Genomic DNA, 22,604 nt, shown 5'->3' on the forward strand with positions numbered 1-22,604 from the left:
TTGCTGAACCAAAAAACACTTGAATGAAACAAACTTCAGGAATAATGCATTCAAGAATTACAATGCCGACGGTCTAACAATGCTCATTACTAAGACTCTCCTGGTTAATAATAATAATAATAATAATGGAAATTTATAGAGCGCTTACCTAAAAGCTCCAAGCGCTTTACAATGACATTATTATACACATGTACAAAACCAAAATACAATCATTAAGACACAAAAAGAACAGGAGTACAAAAGCAAATTCATCGTTTAAATCCATGCAGTCACAAACAAACACACGCGTGCGCACGCACATACGCGTGCGCATACACACACACATGCTATCACCACACACATGCACAGATACACACAGACACACAGATACACATTCACACACACACACACTCAGGTGACTCATAAATAGAAACATTATTGAAAGATTTGGAGATTTGTTTAAAGTTTCACCTGATAGACGACAGAAACACTGTCAGCTAATTACTGGGAACAACCAACACTGTCTTTACAAAGCCATTGAGTCAGAATTTTCCCAGAAACCATGTTCACTTCACTGTCACTGACTAGTGTCCACTAGCACAAGTTGGTGGACTTACCTCTAGATCAGACAAGGTTGAAGTTGAGAGGAACTCTGCCGCTAGCATGTAGCGCTGAGGAAAGTCTGTCTTCAGCAACTCTCTCAATACAGAAAACTCCTCCGCCATCACCACCTCCTTGTAGCTGCGTCCAATCAGCTGTGACAGAACGAAAGACACAGCCGAATTGTTTGTAAAAAAGCATTTTTAAGGAACATTTTTAATCAGCGTGATTAAATCTGAAATAGATTTCAACAAATCAAATGAACAGTTAAATATTATTCAAAACCTGAACAAAAAGTATGTCAAAGCATGGCCAGTTTTGTACAGCTAGATCTGAAGAGTCAGTGGTTCTCTAATTTCCATTTCCAAGGCTTTCGCTTTATCATATTCCATTTTTCATTAGCTTTGTATTTCTTGCTTGGTTGATTAGCTGGTTAAGTTGATAGATTTCACCTAAAATGCGTGCATGCACACGTCACGCTTGCTTCAGAATCGTCAACATTATCACTACTGCACAATCTCTTACATTTGATCTCTGTGGTTATTCTATACAGTGACACCCACACAACAAGGGCCACTCACACAAGCAATCTTGTAGACTGAGATGATCCTCAGGCAGCAAGGACGAGATTTCCTGCAGCGACTGAGCAGCTGTTCCATGGTGAAGATTATCTCCTCCTGGGCAGAGGGCAGGAAGCCCCAGTTGGGGGCAGCACTTGCTAGGCTCACAGCTGTCAATTCATAAAAGTTATGTGTTTTAGTTCAAAATGTGAGTGCACAAGAGTGTCAACAATATTCCATGCTAAGAGATCCTGTGGTATGGCAATTGCGCAAAGGAGCTACTATGTATCAAGTATCAGTTTACTTTTTAGGTTATGATACTCACACTGCTGACAAAACTGTATCTTAATTAACTGAAGAAAGCGAGAGCACACCAAAAAAAGCACCCAAAGTTATAAATAATCTTTCCCGTGCTGCTTGATGCTGACTGAATAAAGATGATCACGGGGGTATGGGCATAACCAATGAGCCATATTCTCCATCTCAAGCATGCTTTTATTTGCAAGAGAGACTCCATTTGTATTTTATGGAGTGGTTGGTGCTAGGTTTTTAACTTCAACCTACTTGGCATACATAAATAAAGGGGGGTTCCACTGTCTTGCATGTACAGTGTATCTGCAAAGAATGCCCACGCACACTACTCACTGCTAGTAACACGAGAGAAGGAAGCCAGAGAGGTCAGACTAGGGCGTCTCTCTGTAGTGGTCAGCAGTAGTTTGCTGGCTGTGTCCATTGTCGCCACAGTCAATTCCCCTGAACTCAGGCCTATACATGTCTGAAACATGTTATACACAATTACTTCAAATGAAAATCAACACCATGAGGTTCACACAGAGTCACTCATCATGACTTCTGTCATTTCTCTTGTGCTCAGACCTATACACACACACACACACACACACACACACACACACATACTCGTCTACCTACATCTGTGGGGTACTTTTGCCCTGCCCTAAAATCACTACCACTGTGAGGTACTTGATAATTACCACTTATTTCGAACAGTTGGGCTTAAATGTCTGAAATGGTTTCTTTTACTGACAAATGAGATGCTGTGGGTCTGGATAAAAGCAATATTAATGTAATAGCTTCTGAAAAAATTTGCAAGTATTACACCATCATAATGGGGTATTATGCATAATGAATATTCATGAGCTGACAGGAAGTACCTCACAAAGTGTGTGTGTGTATTTTATTATTAGCTGTTGCTTTGAACCTTTGTGCTGGTGATGTCATGTGCTAGAAATGTCATAATATATTAATAATGTAATATGTTGATTGCTTTTGGTCCTGTGTCATCCGTTACACGTGTACACACACTAAATATGCTTTTTTGTGTGAATTTGCTCCTAAAAGTAAAAAAATATGTTTTATGTTACTGTGTCAAATATAATCATCTTTGGAGTAAAAATACTGCGTTTTCTGTAAAATTTCAAAAAATCATGTAGTATAATAATAATAATTAATAATAATATAACCATGGTCACACAAGTTTTTAATTTAAATTTTATTAATCTTAAATTAGCGAGGCTCTAAACTAAATTTTATTAATTTTAACTATAGAAATGTCTGATGAAATGTGATCAGAAATGATATGGTAAACTGGTACATGTATTGAATTCTTGATTTTGGAAGGAAGAATGAGTTGTGGATGAATGTGCTGTGTGTCTGTAGTGTAGTGTTGTGTATGAGTGTACTGTGTGCCTATAGTGTAGTACTGTCTATTAGTGTACATGTACTGTGTGCCTGTAGTGGAGTGTTGTGTATGGTGTAGGGGAGGGTGGGGCAGGTAGGGTCAAAAAAATCCTTTTTCACTCTCATTCAAAGATTAACCAGTGAAAACATTTCAAACAACTTTTTAAGAAAACTTTAATCCTTTTGCAATACAATAATTCAACATTCGAAAATAAATCGTTCTAATCATGAGAGATAAACGATAAATAAAAAGGTCACCAAAAATACCCAACCTGCCCCACCACGGGGCAGGTTGGGTACCCCTGTGGGGAAGGTTGGGTCAACTTGAGAAAAACAGCTATTATCCTGCCAAAATAAAGGTAAATTAATAAATTGACTAGCTGAACGATACCACAATTAACCTGTGTACATAATTGAGATATGAAAACAACCAACCAAACAAAGAAGAACAAGAAAATTGCCAATAGTAACAACTTACCAAAAACAAACACGAAGCAAAAAATAATATTAAAAAACATCAATGGAAAATAACATAACTTCGCATGTCTGTGCGTGTTGTTATTAAAAACATAACTGAAATAAGAGGTCAGGGTTGAATACAAATGGTGCCGTTGCTGTTGCAATAAACAAAACCTGTCATTCTGTAACACAAACAATATTTATAACTCATACACATGAAATACACGCACCCATCAACACACAATCGCGCGCGTACATACAAACAAATTCACCTATGATTCATATTTCATGCAATAACAAATTTATCCTACATACGTGAGAGAGACACTCGTGAGATAATAATCGTTCAAATCACACGTGTGTATATCATGTAAATGAGGTCATGTCAAGCAAGTCTGGCAGGGACCTGTTTTTCCACTGCTTACAGGGCTGAATATTGGCGGTCGCCCGATCGCCCCCGGCGGGTTCAAATCGCGTCGGGCGGGTTCGAAATTCTGCTGAAATCGCCCGCCGTGCGGGTTCAAATTTCGCTGAAGCACAAAGTCGTCTGTCACTTCTCTACTGCCCACTCATCCCCCCCCCCCCCCCCCCCCACTTTGAGAAGGACTCAGGACTACCACCAATCAAGGCCAGACACAGTGGCTAGACAGCTACCCCTCTCCGCCTCACTTGACCGTGTCACCACCCCTCCAGTGCCACGAGCCGCTGGCGATTGCATCAGCAGTCAAAATAGCTACTACCCCCCCTCCCTCCCCCCTCTTTGCGCTATTCACTTCAACCCCTCTCTTATCTTATTCTGCGCTGACCAATCCTTCAGAGACTTTCCTCTCATATAAAAACTCGGTCATTGACCCCGGGTAAGAAGGTCAGTGTCTGGACAGGCAGCTGCGTTCAGATTGCAAGTACCGATCATTGACCCAGGTCTCAAGGCCAACCAGCTTTTACAATGCCTCGACTGCAGGACATTTTCAGTTAAATACACGTAAGTAAAATATGTAGGATAAACAGAATACTACATGGCTTTCGCTCGCAGTTCAATATTAAATTAAAAAAACTCGTGTAAATCTGGTACGACACAGCAAGCCATGTAGTATTCTCTATATGTAAAGAAGGGGCAGGTTGGGTAATGACGGGGCAGGTCGAGTCACTGACCCAACCTGCCCATACCCTACCTGCCCCGCACAGGGTGCACAAAGAAATCGGTCTGTTACGTTTCGATTCAATTTAAATACGAATTTAAACAGCACAATTCACTTCTAAAATGAATCAGGTGTGTATACTAAAGATATCATCCATGAGCACCCTGTTAATTCACGTATAGAACAAAAAGTATGAGAGTCAAAAAAGTCACTTACTGTCAAATTTCATGGTGAAACCACCGGATCCATACTTGCACATCACTACCATTCAAACAAATTGGCGATAGGGACGCACTGGGACATTCAAAAACATAGATCGGAAACGAAACGGGAATATCTTTTCAACATGTGTCACAAAACTATGCACGAATATAATGTTCCAAAGCATATGCCCGTAACGCTTACTTCCAATTGGTTGACTAAAATAGGAAGGTTGCGATTTTGAGTCGGGTATGGGGTTTAAGGGTGTGGAGTTGAAACATTCAATATTTTTCTCGTAGTACACACACAAGAAATGTGCATGGAAAAAGATGAAGAGAGCTGTTCGAAAACCATTTTGTCCGTGAAAAACTAAAAACATATATACCAGGACGGTGTCAAGATCAAGAAAAAACAATTTTTGCGAGCACCTGACCGATATTGCGTAAAAACAACCAACCCTGGATCTGAAATTAACGATGTCTAAAGGCATTCAAAATTTAGGTTACAACTTCTTTGAAGAAGAAGAACCAGGGCTGGGCATCGGTAGCTAGGCATGGGACAAGCATCAGTGAACGGGTCTCTCTCTCTAAAAGGGAACAACAGTGGTTAAGGAGCGAAAAACAGGGGAAAGCTATAGCGAAAAGCAGGTAAACAAAGAGGTCATAAACGTTTTTATACAAAGTAGGAAAACAAAATGAATGAACATGACACAATTTTGACATGGTCCTGTCAAAATCGCTGACGCGGCTGTCGGAAAAAAGTTGACAGTAGCACATGTAGATTTCACAAAATTCACAGCCACGAGCAGCAGAGCGGAGCTACCTGTCCGCCATGTTTTCTCCTTTGCCGCTTCAAAGTCTGTAAGCAAAATCCTGGCAGCTTCACCACTCCTGCGACGATTGAACATGATGATGTTCGACAGTGAAACCTTAGCAAGAGCATGCCATGCTGCAACTGTTGGCTCTGACCTCAGGGTGTTCAAGCACCGTTCCCTTTCCTCCGCCATATATTTTGTCACTTTCTTCATGTCTTCCGTCAGTGGCAGAACATGTGGCTTGTTGTTTTGCTTTGAGGCCAATGTTGAGAGGGCAGCAGATGAGATGTGTTCTTTCCAGTCAGAATCGCATAGATCCACGAAGTCCGCAGACACTTGCTGCAGTTCACTGTTTCCCTCTATGAGTGCTTGACTTCTCAGAATTGTCGCACACTTCTTGAGAGAATGCCCAATCTTAAGGGCCAGTGATGGATTTTCATAAACATGTGTGAGTGAATCATACCCACAGAGTTTTTTGACAGCAGAAATCACCACAAGGAACTTGTCGGGACGAATACAAGATTGAAGTGCTGTGATTGTAGAGTCCTCTTCTCTGGCTACCAACAAGAACCGGGCAAGCTCTCTGATTTTTTGCCGCATGAATTGTCGTCTGTGCTGCAAGTGGCCATGTTTCTGATACAGTTTTTCGCCGAACTTCACAATGAGGTGATCTCTTTTAGCAACAAAAGTGAAGCCATCAGAATGCATGCCATCAAAAATGTTTTCCTTCTAGCCTCCGCTGCACTCCATGTTGGATGGAAGCAAAGATTCAGCTCTGGATATGACGTTTCTTCCGTTTTTTGAAGTTTTCCGGAATTTGCAGCGTTGTTGGTGCCGCCACAGTTCGTTTCTTACAAAGAAGCCCAGGCAAAATTCACAGGGGATGTAGCACAGAGGGTTCACTTTTTCTGAGGGTGATCGCCAGGGTATTAGTTTACCCTTGTTTTTTTTAAGAACGCGACAGTTGTAATAATAGTTACCAAGGTTCCGCACTCTTTCCAGCAGAAAACGCCTTTCTGCTGAGTTCTTGGGGTTAGACAAAATTTCCACTATTTCAGGTTCCTTCTTATGTTTCGAAAACTGGTGTTTAGCGAGGTTGGTGCTTGGGGAGTTACAGAACTTGCACCAGTTCTCTTTATCGTACACTCTTTTGCCATTTGTATTTGCGGCAATATGGATTCTTATGCCGCTTGGTCGAGTATTGGTCGACGATGAAGGTTTAGATGCTGGCTGGGATGAAGATTTACTCCCGCTTGGTCGAGTGATGCTTCTGGACGATGAAGAAGAGGGTGGCTGTGATGAGGTGTAGAGACCTGCAGCTTTTAGAGATTCAGATGGAATACCTGGTGACCACCTTGCACCTGTTCACACACACACACAAGAACGCATACTTTTATTTTTTTATTCACAACTTACTGAATTTTTTTTAGCTAGAGTCAGAAATATTATTACATATTGCTTATAGCCCAGCAGACAGACAAACTAAAAACAGAGTTCGGAATTGGTGAAACCAAAATGGTCCCACCGCTCGATCACATCTCCGACAATGGCCGATGTCAAAGGTCAGTTTGCCGTGGACCAATAGAATGTACATGGCATAGGCATGTGCAGTCAATCAGTGTAACATTACACATGATTACCCCCACCCCCACACCGTTCATGTTAACTTTATTACTTGCTCAAATTGCTGTCAACATACCTCAGTCTTTAATTACAATGGAATACAACAAAAAATTCCATAACAAAACAAAAACACTTATCAAAGAAAACTTACCTCTTTTTTAGAAACTACATGATTGTTATCCACATGTAATCCTTATTCAACCTTTTTAACGTAATACGAATGCTAATAAAAAAAGGATGAGACTAACTAACCATCAGATTTACGTAGAAAGGGAAAGATGATGGACTCATCGGATTCACTGGTGGTCCCTGGCACTCCACATGGTGCTGTGGCGTCATTGTTGCTCGAGTCAGTGTCATCTTCTGAGCCGGGAAGATAGTCATCGTCCGAGTCGCTGTAAGAAGACCACTCTGGAAACAAACAGATTTAATTAGGCCAAAGAAAAAAACAAGAGCAAAGCTCATACGACTCACATGCATGACCTTGACCTCAATATGACCTTGACTTTCAAGTGACCTTGAAGGTCAAGGTCAAACAACAACATGGCAAATTACACTAAGAACACATTTTTTTGCAACTTTTGCAAATTTTTCCTACCTAAATACACATGACCTTCACCCAAGGTCAAGGTCACCCAAGACAAGACTGTTAATTTTAACAACCAGAAGCACAACAGTGTTTAGTATGAGTTTCTACCAAGAGACAAGGTCAATTTTAGTGGTTCACAGACCTGTTTTGGTCACAATTCAGAGCGGTCAAAGTGACCTTGACCTTGAAGATACGTAACCAAAAGTGTATCAGTATGAAAGAATAACATGTGCCTCACCCAATTAGGAAAGTTTGGAAGAGTTAACTTCCATAGTTAAGGGTCAAGGTCACTTTAAAATATGCATACAATCCAAATTTGAAGGACCCCTGTGACCTTGATCTTGCAGCAAGATCAACCAAACTTATATCAAAAGATAGGGCTTACTTTGATCTATAAACCACGTATAGGTGAGGTAGCCATTATCAATAGCTTGGGAGAAAATTGGGAAAATGTGAAAAATAGCTGTTTTTGAGACAACATTTATGGCCCCTGTGACCTTGACCTTGATGCAAGGTCAAGTTACCATGTATGTTTTTTGAGGCCTTGTCACCATGCACCATCATGCCACATTTGGTGCTGATAGGCCTAATAGTGTCTGAGAAAATTCCAACGTTTAAGTTTTCGGACGGACGGACGGACGGCCGGCCGCCCGGACGACTAGGGTGAGTACATAGACTCACTTTGCTTCGCATGTGAGTCAAAAATACATGTTAAGGTTGTTAAGATACTCTGATCAGAATTCAGGACAACTTGATAAAAACTTGGTATGAATGTAGGTTACACATAGGGATCAATGGAAATGGAAAAGGTGGGGATAGTGTGCACCCCTTCTTCATAAATTTTAGATACCCCATAGACCCAGTGAATGGATACACACACTACCTGCTAACGTAAGGTAGATGAACGCACACACACACAGTTTAATATTTTTCACACAATCATATGAAAGTGTGCACCACTTCATTTTTGCTTCTTTGCCCAGTAGTGTTCTCTTTCAGATATGGCTGACAATGAAGGAAACATAAATTGAAGTTGAAAAAGACGCACAGATTTGTCAGAGCTAACACAATGACTACCTCACAATGTGTGTGTACCACCACAACCTTGGCTTTGGATTAAATACACACATTACCCCACAATGATGTTAAGATGCATGGACACACACACATATGATTAAAAAGCGCTGGTCATCTAAAAACTTTAAAAAAAATGCATATCAGACACTGATCAGAATTCAGGACAATTTGATAAAACTTGGTATGAATGTAGGTTACACATAGGGATCAATGGAAATTGAAAAGGTGGGGATAGTGTGCACCCCTTCTTCATAAATTTTAGATACCCCATAGACCCAGTGAATAGATACACACACTACCTGCTAACGTAAGGTAGATGAACGCACACACACACAGTTTAATATTTTTCACACAATCATATGAAAGTGTGCACCGCTTCATTTTTGCTTCTTTGCCCAGTAGTGTTCTCTTTCAGATATGGTTGACAATGAAGGAAACATAAATTGAAGTTGAAAAAGGCGCACAGATTTGTCAGAGCTAACACAATGACTACCTCACAATGTGTGTGTACCACCACAACCTTGGCTTTGGATTAAATATACACATTACCCCACAATGATGTTAAGATGCATGGACACACACACATATGATTAAAAAGCGCTGGTCATCTAAAAAACTTTAAAAAAAATGCACATCAGACACTGATCAGAATTCAGGACAATTTGATAAAACTTGGTATGAATGTAGGTTACACATAGGGATCAATGGAAATGGAAAAGGTGGGGATAGTGTGCACCCCTTCTTCATAAATTTTAGATACCCCATAGACCCAGTGAATAGATACACACACTACCTGCTAACGTAAGGTAGATGAACGCACACACACACAGTTTAATATTTTTCACACAATCATATGAAAGTGTGCACCGCTTCATTTTTGCTTCTTTGCCCAGTAGTGTTCTCTTTCAGATATGGTTGACAATGAAGGAAACATAAATTGAAGTTGAAAAAGACGCACAGATTTGTCAGAGCTAACACAATGACTACCTCTCAATGTGTGTGTACCACCACAACCTTGGCTTTGGATTAAATACACACATTACCCCACAATGATGTTAAGATGCATGGACACACACACATATGATTAAAAAGCGCTGGTCATCTAAAAACTTTAAAAAAATGCACATCAGACACTTACAAAACACTTTTCAGTCAGGTAAGACCAAAGGACATTACACTCAATGAACTAATGTGTTTCTGAGAGTTCAATGACCCATCAATTCAAAGCAAATAATTATACTAGGTACCGGCAGTGCTATCAGCAGCAGTGCGGGAAAGGCAAAACTTGAGTGAAATATGGCACTTTTCAACTTACTCTGCTTCAGCAATTACTAACCAAATTTTAAAAAAAATGGTATCAAAATAAAGATCATTTTTTCAATCTTTTATTAATGTGTCTTGTTTTGTCAAATATGAGTGTGTGAGAGAGAAATTTAATTCCAAACTTGACCACGGTCGGCAAATCCCTCGGTGGCTGACGCTCCTTTTCTCGCGTTGCTTTGAACCACGATCTACAGCTGTTGGGGAAATTCTTTTCTGCTTGACCCCACAACCTTCAAATTAGCATATAATTACCATATTTTGGTTCATCTCTTCCTGTAGATTGTTTTCGTATAAGTTTTATTCCCAAAGAATGGATGGAAAATTTTGAACTTTTAGTTCAAAACTATTGCTTGTTTTTAAACCTTTGTATCTCACAAACCGTACAAAATACACTGCAAGTCTTATAGTGCGCTGGAAAGCTTGTTTTCTGCTGAAAACAGTGATATACGAAACTAAGAGGTCAGGTCAATGGGAGCCAATCGCAAGCCGGGAAAGCCGACCTTCACATTCAAACCACACACATGTTCGCATGTCAACAATGGCGAATCGAGGTTCAAATGCTGCGATTGAGAACAGTACAGATTACCCTTGGCTCAACGCATTCAGGCCTTTCATCGGTAAATATTGTTTTGTTTTGTTGTATTAAAGTTATCTAAAGAAGCTTAGGCCTATATTTTGTTTCTCTTGTCTGTATCTTCGTGTAGATTGTAAATCAAAGTGGTGAAGTGGACCGGTCTGAAATTGTACTGTGTTTCGCTCATACGCTACTGGTGTCGAAGCTTTTTATTTTTCTTGCTGTCTTTCCTGTTGACTTTATGTACTTTGGTTGATACTTTGAACTTATTTGATAGTATTTTTGTCATTATTGTAACAGGATGGCACATTTAAGCGTAGATATTGACTGTTGTGTACGAAAGTGTTAGACCGGAAGTAAGGCGTCGAAGGTTTCAAAGAATAACTCAGTCAGGTTTCGTTTTCTACTATTTGGCTTTTTTCGTGTTGTAGCCTGAAAGAAATAATTCTTTACGTGAAAAGTGCACCTTGTTTACACGCAATTGCTTCTCAGATATAGTTTTAGAAGTGCAAAAGTCCACATTTAAGTGCTCTCTCTCTCTCTCTTTTAAAAAAAAATTTTTAGAGCAAAAGTGAAGTAACTATTATCATAGAGTTCAAAACAAAACACAGATGAGACAAACCATTTGATTTAAAGATGTCAATTTACTCATGAGTTTTGTTTTTATTTTATTCAGAAGATGACAACTTTGATCGACTAAGCAGATGGATGTCAAGCGCAGGACGAGGAAGAAAAGTTGCCCTCCCCAAGCATCAAGTCCTTACAAATCGTCTCCTCATCCAACTTGATCAGTTGCGGCTTCAGCTTGGGAAATCATGGGAGGATATGGAGACTCTGTTTTCTTCCATCTGTGACAACAGTCTTCTTCTTCATACAACCCTGAAGGAAGAGGTCAGGCGTGCAAACAAACAAGCTGCTGAAGTCCACTCTAGTGAAGGTGATATTGTTGCATTTGTGTATGCTGATGTGGGCGAGGAAATTAATACCAGAAACATTGGGCCCTTCTTGCAGAAGTTGTGACTTACAAGACGCCATCTTCTGTCTCCTGACTCTCTGTGTGACCTGCCCAGCCCTACAGAACTAGTGACAAATGGGACACTAATTGACTTACTCATGTTCCAGAAAGACGAGAGGCATACTTTGTGCAGGCAGTGGTTTACACATGTTGGACTTAACATTTCAGACTTGTCTGACAAGCAGCTTAGAGCAAGACTCGACAAAGTACGCAAACCATATGACACTTTCTCTAAAAGTCTGCACAGAGGCAACAACGAGGCGAAGCTGAAAGACTATTTATTTCAACAGCAGTCTCATTTTCCCCTGGTATCTGCGATGCCTACTGTCCCGTCTGTTGTGCCTTGTGCAATAGAGAATGCACCTGCAACACCCCCAGCTGACCATCCAACCGGAGATGAATTGACTCATCTAAAGATTGCATCAAGTGGCAGGCAGTTAGCTGCACTACGCAGGAGCAATGAAGAGCTCAGTGGGAGTCTGTTGGAAGCAAAGAACCGAGAGATGATTTACAAGGACCTTCTCAAAGAGAAAACTCAAAGCGTAACCATCTTGCAGGCAGACTTGACAAAACTTCAAGGCAAAGCTGAACGTAGTGCATCTCACATAAAATGTGTGGAAACCCAGTTGTGCAGTGCCAAGGAGTACATCGGCAAAATTCGGCAAACAAACTTTTACAAGAGACTGAAAAGGCAGGAAACCAACTTAAAAAAGAGAGAAGAAAATCTGAAAGATCATGAGGATGGTGGGTGCATTCAAACAATTGAGCGTCTGAAGCACAAACTCAAGTTGTGTCAGACTGCTAATTCAAGTCTGAGAGCCAAATTGAACAGTGTGAAGGAGAAGCGACAACAAGACTTGGACAGACATAATCAGCTGACTGCTGATCTTCTTGAAGAAGCTGTAGTACATACTGTGAAGACAACAGAGGAGGGCCCCAGGAAGAAATTCACGCATGATGTCATCAAAACTACCATTGGACTCATTTCTTGTGGGGTTTCTGCAAAGAACAGTGGCCATGTCATCCAAACAGTTGCGCGCAATCTGTTCCACACCGATATCGACGACAAAGATGTACCATCTGAACGCACATCTCTGCGGTTTGCGGATCAAGGGCACTACCTGGCTAAATACCATGTTGCCGAGACTGTGCTTGACTCTGACAATTTTGATATTCATTTTGACGGAACAACACGGGACCACCGGAAATATGTGGGTCAACAAGTGACCACAAGTGCAGGGTCCCTCAGCTGTGGATTCACAGAGGTAGCTACAGAAGACGCCAAGACTCTTGTGGATGTTACCGTCAGTCTCCTCCAAGAAGTGGCGCAAGTCTACGACAAAGACGACACAGAACGCTGCTTCAAAGCAGCTCTGCAGAAGTGTTCAGGACTGATGTCTGACAGAGCCGCTCCAAACAAGCTCATGAAGAAAGACTTCAACGACCTCAGAAAGGCAACCCTGGGGACAGAGGAGGATCTCCAGTTCCTGTACTGCAACGCCCATTACTTGCTTGGACTTGGTGAGTAAACACATTTCACAGCTTTGTACATGTGTTTCACTGTATCAGTGTCTGTGTCTATTATAAAGGTTAACCTCTATGCAGAGTGTGCTGTAAATGTAATGTGTAAATGATACATTTTTAAGTCTGTATTTTAAACTGTGTGTTTGTTCTGTATTACTATCTAGTATCACTTTGTATCTCTACAATGTCAGCAAATGTGTGTGAATCACTGAATGCTGTATCTTATATTCTTAATTCTGACTGTTTCAGGCACAAGTGCAGAGAAGTCACTGAAAGAACTACAGACCGAGTGGGGGCAGCAGCGTATTGGCCGAGACAACGCAGCTCAGTTTGGACATTGGCAGGCAAAGGAGGCAGCAGCTGTTCGCTATGTGCGGATGGCCTGCGAGGTTCTAGGACCCAGGGGCGATGATCAATGTGGCTGCAGAGATGCATGGCTTGCATACTGTGAGATGACCAACAAGACGTCTACTGTGCCAAGCTTCAAATCTAACCGGTTTAACAGCATCTTTTATGGTGCAACAAAGCTGCTGGCACACCGTGACGACATCATAGAGTTCCTGTCAGATTACATGCCGAGCAGGAACCAGAAGCTGGAAAGTGTGTTGAAGGATGCCCAGAGTGAAGAGGTGAACGTTTTTGTTGCCACGCTTGCCATGGTCTACGAGAGGATCACAGGACCTTACTGGACTCTACTGTGTGCTGGGGAGACGAGCTATGCAGAGTTTTTCTTGCCTGTTGTGGAGCTGCACGCACAGCTGAGAGAGTGGAGAGATGACAGTGCCTCCATTTTCAGCCCCCATGTGCCATCACTCTTCAGTATCCAAGTACCAGACGCATCGTCACTTGCAGCACTCCTAGATCTGGATGAGGCGACACAACAGAAAGTGCAGCGTGCCTTCAGCCACTTCTGTGTCAACTTTGTTGCTGTCACTGAGCGACAGTTGGACGACTTCCTGCCTGGTGGCCGATACCATGCTGTTCAGGATCCACAAGTGTTGGAGCGGCTGCGGCATTCACACATCACCAACCTCTTGGGAGAAGCCTGCTTTGGGGATCTCGATATTTCCATTTACACGCACCGCAACTCCTCAGTCCACCACCACAGCACTCTGACCATGTTGAAACGGAACAAAACAATGAAGGCTTGGTTCAACCAGAAGTCCAATGAGGAACAAAGGCAACTTCTTCTGAATGCATCCAGTAGTGGTCCTGAAATGCGAAAGCGTCACCGAGAGAATGACAGAGAGGTGAAAGCCAGCAAAAGACAGAAGCTACAGCTTCAGCAGCAGCGGACAGAGGCAGATCGACAGAAGAAGGCAAGGGAGAAGGCAGATATTGCTCAAGAGATCCGTCAAGATGGGGGAGCCTGCAGCAGTGCTGGTGATGTCGACAGGCTGCTAGAACGAAAAGCTCTGCAAAGAGAAAAACTGGCTGCTCTGAAGACCCAGATTCGCTTTTTCCGGCATGTCCTGGGATTCAAGTCTGAGCTTCTGAAGCTCACACAGGACCTTCCAGGCCTGGAACAGTCTCTGAAGGAGTTCCTTGCGTCCCAGGACCCATTCCCAGAACACAGGGACAGGGTGGACAACAACCTTGATGAGGAAGACGAGCCATCAGAGTCCGACTCCTCTGCTTCAGAGCATGAGAACGACCAGCGAGTAGATAGCGACGGGTTTTCATTTGCCCAGACAGGTCAGACAGTGGCAGTGTTCTACGATGAAACATTTCATGTGGGCACTGTTACAAACATTCTAAGCGCAGATGAGGCAAAAGTAAACTTTTTAAAGAAGAGCTCTCTGGACAACAACAGATTTTCTTGGCCAGCCAAAGAAGACAGTGACACCGTCAGCAGTGTGTTTGTGTTTGCATGGGACTTTTTGTTAGAACCGATCTCCACAAATGCACGGATGTGGCATGTCCCAAACAGCACTCTCCAGGAACAATATAACTTGTATGTGGAGAAGTACTGTTGATAAGTAAAACCAGGCAGATCACAATCAGTGAGTAAGTGGATTTCTGTCATTTGTGATTCAGTTTCGTTACAGAAGGTCTTTACTTTTTTCTGATATTTTTAAGAATTAACTTTCAAAAGTGGTGTGTTCAATTTCCACAAAAGAGATGTATCCAAGAGTATGTTGCATTTTGTGACTGCTGTCAAAATTTGATGCATATTTGTCCAGTAGTTCAAAAGTTACAGGCAGTTAAAGTTTGCATATTTCAGGGTTCCTCCGATCTTCATTTCCGCCTGTCAAAATGGTGAAATTCCTGATTTTGGCTCCCTCATTGTGACTGAATGAAGACAACCACATGTCTGTAATTGAAGATTTCTTAAGTATATACTATTGAGAGTAGAAATCAGAAGAATTAATGTGTTTTGATGTCTTTTTGTTTGTTAAAAAAATTCCTAAACGTGCCCAATTATCAATTTTCTGCCATTTGCCACGCCCCCAAATAGCCTTTTTTTCAATATTGACAGCTTCAGTACAAGTGTATCTCTACATCCTATCCTATTTCATTGATATTTTTGTGTTCTGCAGGCACATGTTAGCAAGATAAACTTGTTTAAGATGGGCATTTACTTAGTACTCAAATGGTGTGTGACCTCAAAAATGGAGAAAATGTGAATACGCACCGCTTAACGCTAACTGTAAACTTTAAAAATCAGATATCTCAGGAAGTATTTGAGATAGAACCTTACTTTTTGTTTTGTTATTCTTGTTTTATACAGAAGAATAAGAACATCTCAAAACATTAGGAGATTTTTCAGACTCATTTTTTGACTGCCGGTACCTAATTATACATGGGTGAAACCTGGCAGCTGTTGTTGTATATATAGCTCTTTCAGAATATAAAAATGCCTGGGATCCTGAAAAGTTTCACACCTGATTATACAAAATAATATAGAAAAGATGAAGGCCTCACCTCTAGCAGGTTCAGCTGGTTGACGAAATCCTCGCCTTCCGTCGCTGGTCTTTGGCCTGGCACCCTGCCCTGGACTGCGTGAAGACTGAGGTGGGCATCCCTGGCGCCCAGGGAAGTCCCTTCTGTCGTTGCCACGGTGACCACCCCGGCCCCCACTGTCCTCTCGGTTCCTGTCGCAGTCACCGCCTGACCTCCAGCCGGTCTTGACAAAGCGGACCTCGTCCTCTCTCTCCTGGTTTCTCTCTCGCTGTCTGCCCTCTCGCTCTCGGTACCTTTTTTTTCCCTTATCTCTGTCTCTTCCTCCGTCTCTATCCCTTCCTGCGTCTATGTCTCTGTCTCTGTTCCTCCCCCTTCCTTCGTCTCTGCCCCGACCTCTGTCTCTTCCGCTGTCACTGTCCCCCTCCGAATCTCTATCTTTCCTCTCTTTGTCTGGGTCGTCCTCTCTGCTCCTGCTCTCTCTCGGGCTGCGGTCACGGTCTCTCTTCTCTCGCTCAAACTGATCTTGGTCACGGTCTCGTTCTTGGCCGGAAGACCTCTCCCTGTCTGTGCGAACGGGATCTCTGTCTCTGTTGTCGTCCCTGCTGCATCTGTCTCGCCCACTGTCTTTGTCTCGTTCCTTCTCTCTGCTCCTGTCTCTCTCCTTGTCCCTCTCCTTCTCTTCTTTCAGCTTATCCTCTCTGGGTGATCGTGACCTTCTTGCCCTCTCCTTGGACCTTGACCTGCATGACCTTTCGCTGCGGTCGCTGTCTCCAGGGGAGCAGCTCTGAGAGCGCCTCATCCTGCTGGACTCCGAGTCCCTGGACTTCTCATCCCTATCTCGGCCTGCAAATAAGAAAGAAAATACAATGAACATAGCACAATTGAGTTTTTCAAATTCACTTTGTCCCTTTCTGAGAATTTGCTTTACCCCTCTATCTGTTGATCCAGACATGGGATGATACAACGACACGTCTTATTCTACGATCGATAGACAAGGGGTTAACCTTCGCAATACCCGCTAAAAAACTTACGCGCAGTACCTCGTGGGTGCAAAACAACCCATGGTTTTTACATAGGCACTAACTTAATAGGCACTAAGGCCGTAGGACATTATGTACTAAATGAACTAATGTGTTTCTGAGAGTTCAAATACCCATCAATTCAAAGCAAATAATTATACATGGGTGAAACCTGGCAGCTGTTGTTGTATATATATATATAGCTCTTTCAGAATTTAATAATGCCTGGGAACCTGAAAAGTTTCACACCTGATTATACAAAAGAATACAGAAAAGATGAAGGCCTCACCTCCAGCAGATTCGGCTGACTGATGAAATCCTTGCCTCGTACCCTGCCCTAGACTGCGTGAAAGCTCAGGTGGGCGTCCCGGACGCGCATTGAAGCCAATGGTGTTGGTCCTATTGTCCGTTTTGTTCACCTCTTCCACTTGTACAATGCCGTCACTAGGAGTTTCTGCCACCACACAGAAAAAATGTTATGTGAAAACTTTTTTTTTTCAGGCAATTTTCACTGAATTTCAGGCAGCTATTCGTTGAAGGTTTACATTTTGTATTGTTTGTATGTTCGTCTTATTTGGGGCGAATACGGAAACCCTGTTATTGATATTTAATCTCTCACCTGTAGTCAAACGCTCCTTATTCATATATGTATATGAGGCCATCCACGATACTGGGCATGGCTTCCATGTAATTTACACAATGTTGTGTAATCACAGGTGTGATTTTGGAGAAAACACTTATTGGCTGTTAATAATGCCATTCTTTTATTATGCCCTTCTCATATATTGTAGCTTTATATGTGATCCAGTTCAAAGTTGTTTGCTATAAAATTGTTTTGGTGACAGAGAATCAACTTGGAAACCATGTAACCAACATCATGATCAGCACTTGCGTCAACAAAAACCCATTTTTCAGCCAAACTGTTTCAAGCATCTAAATTCCACTATCATATCATGTCCCAGCTGCCATAAACCCCAAACATCTGTGTACCAAATCAGTTTCCCAGTATCATGGACGGCCACATAATTATACAAACTTCCACATAAAGAAGAAATGCTCACAGTCACAGCGCTGTGAATGTAAAGTCTGAAATGTTTTTGTTCTTCTGAAATGTGTTTTGCGAAGCTTACCTGCTGTAGCTTTGAGCTGATTCAAAGCCAGCTTCAGAAGCATGCTGCCTCTGCTATTGGGGGGAAACTTCTGCGACATTTCAAACCTGAAAAAAACAAACCAGTACTGAGTACATGTACAACAGAAACAAACCAATTGAGCAACTAGTTCCTGAAGGGCTTCTGAAAGGGCCATTTCACTGGTAGACGTTTGCGAGGAGAAGGAAGAAGGAAAAGATAGAGAAGAAGAAGGAAAAGACGAAGACTGAACAGGGGGAGAAGAAGATAAAATGGAAGAAAGAGAAGAAGATGGAAGAAAAGGAAGAAGACAAGAAAAGAACAACTTTACAGGACGGGAACCCAGTTTCCGTGCAAACGCTATTTTCGGGTTGCAGTCTATTCTGCCAAGGATTTTGACGTCATTGGTGACGAAGTTTAACGCAGGAGTGGTCAGACGAGATCTGTGCCAAAAATCACGGACGATGCCGATCAACTGATAACGATTTTGTTTTCTTGAATCTCTCCGAGCGAAAATGGAGCATTTTTCCTAAGGCACTATTTTGAGAATCTTTGACAGCCTCACTTGCGATCCAGACGCACGTTTGAAAATCTTACATGTTGTCGTCTGCTACTGCATGATCTAAATGATTGGGAAAGTGCCTCATTTTGATTGAAAATCAGCTCAGTTTGTTAAGAAAAATCGTAACACCAGTAATACGTCTTATATCCGTGGACGGGCAACCCCGTGCGATAAAGTGACCAAATGAACGAAACCATTTGCGGATTCACCATTTGGGAATACGCGTTGCCTTTGCGACCGATACCTAAAACTTTTCAAACAAGAGCTATTGAACGGAAGAGTAAAGACGTGTTCGACTCTTCATGACATCAAGCAGGTCAAAAATCGGTAAATTAAATCGATTTTCTAATAAAAGTTTCAGTTGCACGGAAACAGGGGACGGTTTGAAGAAGTGGCCATTGTCACATGCTTCGTTCTTTCCCGTACATTTCTGCTTCTTGATCATGCCGAGTCTAAATTTTGGTCTCGTCCGTTTCTGTTTTGATTGAACTTAACAAGCCGCATATATTTTGAAAGGAAGCTTTTCAAGCTTCAATGAAAGGTGACGAAAACCCTTATTAGCACGGAAACCGGGTCTCCGAGTATAGATCTACAACAAACTTTTACAAAGTCGAGACAACAGAAGTCTTCTGAGAAGAATTTCAGCTGACGCCAAATATATGACCACTAACTGTCTACAGTGCCGACATGGTGAAACCATTCTGAAATTCTGAAAACTGTCTGGTGTACAAATAAAGGTTTGGCACAAACTTACCTCAATGAGTCTGCCGCAGTGAACAAAATACAAATGGCGTCACGCACATGCCTGAACTTGTCCACTTGCGCATGCGCCGAAGGACGTGATGTCACCATGACGTCACCTCATTATCTTCTCCAATAAAAACTGTGTGTGCAGCTGAAATCACCCACTGTGTGTGTGTGTAGGCACGGGTTCCCGGGCGTTACTATGGGGTATTGCAGATAATCATATAAAACGCATCACAATGATATTTGTAAGCGGTCTAAGGGGTTTGCCTTGTGGGGAATAGGAAAAAATACCCCATAAATTTTTGATACCCCTTAGGCCCGGTGAAAAGGTGTACACACTACCTCATAACGTAAGGTAGACAAACCCACACTAACACTAACACACACGCACACACACTAACACACACACACACACCCACACCCACACACACACACACACAAAACACACACACACACCCACACACACACCCACACACACACACACACACCCACACACACACACACACACACACACACACACACACAAAACACACACACAAAACACACACACACACACACACACAAAACACACACACACACACACACACACACACAAAACACAAAGCAAGCACACACACACACACACACACAAACTATAGTGACAGTAAACTTAGTCTGTCTTTGGCAGTCAGCAAACATTAGCTATTTATTGTGGTTGTCATCTCACCTGTACTAAGGTCCTTTCATTTTTGAAACACAACACAGGTTTACAAGATACATGTAAACATTGGGTAGGAGAAAATATTAACTTGGTCAGAACATTCAATAACAATCGTTCCTCCCCCTCATCTTCAAGCCATCAAACAAGCAGACGCAGCTTTTGTGCATTGACATACACGTGTGTGTGTGTTTGTTATTCCATGCATGTATGTGTATATGCTCGAGCACATGTACATGTGCACATATAATAACAATAAATAATAAATCACTTTTCTACAGTGCAAGTCCCGATTCACAGCTCAAAGCGCTTTACAATTCCAATAAACACACACACACACACACACACACATATGCATGTGGAGAAGAGACAGCAAGAAAAGCAAGCAACTGACCAGCACAACGACCAGGTCAGCAGACTGTCCCCCCAGGAGTCGCGCCAGGTGACAACACTCCGACACACTCCCCTCCGACAACAGTTCTTCCATCACTCTCTCCAACTCCATCGCTTCCTGCAATGCAGACATTTCACACAATGAGTCAACATTTTTGTGAAAGATACTGTAAGACTCCTGAATATACTGAGTACTGGGACATATAACTAACATCAACTTCTTTCAAGCACACATGCTGTACTTTTCATCAGATGCCAAACATTTGCTTCTGTACTAAAAAAAAAAGTTAACCTCTCTCCACAGAAATTCGAACTTTTTAAGGTTTTTAAGAAAATCAAGCGGAAATTTTCATGAAACATTTTCTGCTGTAAGTTTACCTGAGTAAAATCAAACCTAAAAACACTGTCACTTTAGCACAATTAACCATATGTTTCAAAACAGTTTGACTTTTTCAGTCTGATTCATAAATTTACATTCTTTCTTACCTCTGAGTTTAGCTCATTGGAAGGGTCAACTTGAGGTTTGGGGAGGGCAGCTTTATGCAGAAGTTCTTCACGATTAGCTGTCACTTTCTTGTTGGCGTCTGTGTCCTCGGCTTCACTGAAAATGTCCTCTGGTTCCCCTGTACTTTCAACCTGTGCACAAACATCATTATTTGAAAACGTTGATGAAACGTGTTGTTTGCCTAGTCATGTATTTGTAAACACAAGCATAATCAGACAGTAAATTTAAGCACACATGCACACAGTGGTAAACTGAACACGTACACATGCATGCAAACACACACACATACACACACACATAGACACACTCCCACAGTGAACCAATGCGCATAATCACACTCAAACACACACACTCACAACTATAGTGTACCCAAACACACACACTCACAACTATAGTGTACCCAAACACACACACTCACAACTATAGTGTACCCAAACACACACACTCAGAACTATAGTGTACCCAAACACACACACTCACAACTATAGTGTACCCAAACACACACACTCACAACTATAGTGTACCCAAACACACACACTCACAACTATAGTGTACCCAAACACACACACTCACAACTATAGTGTACCCAAACACACACACTCACAACTATAGTGTACCCAAACACACACACTCACAACTATAGTGTACCCAAACACACACAAACACACAACACACAAATAGTTATACTAATTTTTTTACCAAACAGTAGAAAGATAACCACATTTCTATAAGCTACACCAACCCTTCAAACAACCGCAAACAATTAACAAATACTTTGTAATCACTTCTAAATTTTACCTTTTGATTCTTGAAGACTCTGTCCTGAATGCGGTACTGCCACATGCGTGTGAAGATCTGGTCTCTCAAAGCAGTGAGACTGGTGGAATCCTGGTCGTCTTGGTAGGTCTCCAGGTGGTTCAGAGACAACTTGAACAGCGTCACTTTCTCTGGCAAGTGCTCTGTGCCGTCTGCTTCTTGCTGTAAATTAAATGTTACAGGTCATTTCATTTCTGTGAGAATATTCTTCGCCCAATCCATCCATTAAATCCTAAAAATATAATAAAAGAGAGTTAAAGTTTGGTGGAAATAAAATGGAATACTGAAATCACCTGGTAGTCATAGAGCTGCTTTAGTAATTCAATATCTTACAATCTACAATCACTAATTCAATTCCTGATAATGATTTTCTCACCTGAAATTCTATGACTTTCTTACTTGCCTCAGTAAATTACTATGTCAAATACGCTCATCAACTCTCTCACCTGGAAGAAGTCAGCAACAGTGTGGGGAGACAGCTGGAACCTGGTACACCTGACCCCAGACCTGGCCCAGTAGCGCTGACGTATGACAGGTGACTCCCACACACCTGACGCTTTCAGCTGCTGCTTTTCACTCTCCAGCTGGTCCAACAAACACGGAAACAATGATGTACAAAAATGCATGAAGCTTGCATAGATCAATCTGTTCATAGAGAA

The 22,604-nt window shown here is 41.9% G+C and overlaps 3 protein-coding genes across 7 annotated transcripts in view; 1 reads left to right on the forward strand and 2 right to left on the reverse strand.

Annotated features, from left to right (window-relative positions):
- The window catches only part of LOC138978852 (spatacsin-like), a 67,883-nt gene that overhangs the window by 9,751 nt on the left and 35,528 nt on the right, over positions 1-22,604 (reverse strand). For all 4 annotated transcript variants that reach the window (XR_011459830.1, XM_070351662.1, XM_070351671.1 and 1 more), the window contains exons 28-34: positions 22,392-22,529; positions 21,928-22,107; positions 21,111-21,260; positions 20,626-20,742; positions 1,785-1,914; positions 1,161-1,309; positions 597-734 (exon numbers count right to left, since the gene is read on the reverse strand). Coding sequence is in view for 3 of the 4 variants with exons in the window: in XM_070351662.1 (XP_070207763.1) it covers positions 597-734; positions 1,161-1,309; positions 1,785-1,914; positions 20,626-20,742; positions 21,111-21,260; positions 21,928-22,107; positions 22,392-22,529 (1,002 nt within the window). In the remaining variant the exon portion in view is untranslated. The remainder of the gene's footprint in view (positions 1-596; positions 735-1,160; positions 1,310-1,784; positions 1,915-20,625; positions 20,743-21,110; positions 21,261-21,927; positions 22,108-22,391; positions 22,530-22,604) is intronic.
- LOC138978889 (uncharacterized protein DDB_G0284459-like) lies at positions 2,994-19,897 on the reverse strand. Its single transcript, XM_070351701.1, has 6 exons — positions 19,542-19,897; positions 18,229-18,314; positions 17,388-17,552; positions 16,101-16,922; positions 7,326-7,484; positions 2,994-6,811 (listed from the first exon to the last, which is right to left on the reverse strand). Exons 1-6 carry the CDS (start codon positions 19,637-19,639, stop codon positions 6,180-6,182), a joined length of 1,962 nt encoding a protein of 653 aa, XP_070207802.1. The 5' UTR covers positions 19,640-19,897; the 3' UTR covers positions 2,994-6,179.
- LOC138978872 (uncharacterized) lies at positions 10,386-16,051 on the forward strand. 2 transcript variants are annotated; one of them, XM_070351683.1, is made up of 3 exons: positions 10,386-10,679; positions 11,313-13,172; positions 13,425-16,051. In XM_070351683.1, the coding sequence occupies exons 2-3, from the start codon at positions 11,750-11,752 to the stop codon at positions 15,149-15,151; spliced, it is 3,150 nt and encodes a 1,049-aa protein (XP_070207784.1). In that variant the 5' UTR covers positions 10,386-10,679; positions 11,313-11,749; the 3' UTR covers positions 15,152-16,051. The 2 variants fall into 2 exon arrangements, with proteins under 2 accessions (XP_070207784.1, XP_070207791.1); XM_070351690.1 differs by lacking the exon at positions 10,386-10,679 and having other exon boundaries at positions 10,805-13,172.

The sequence above is a fragment of the Littorina saxatilis genome, linkage group LG1 (assembly GCF_037325665.1).
Source record: "Littorina saxatilis isolate snail1 linkage group LG1, US_GU_Lsax_2.0, whole genome shotgun sequence".
In the NCBI taxonomy this organism is placed as follows: Eukaryota; Metazoa; Mollusca; class Gastropoda; order Littorinimorpha; family Littorinidae; genus Littorina; species Littorina saxatilis.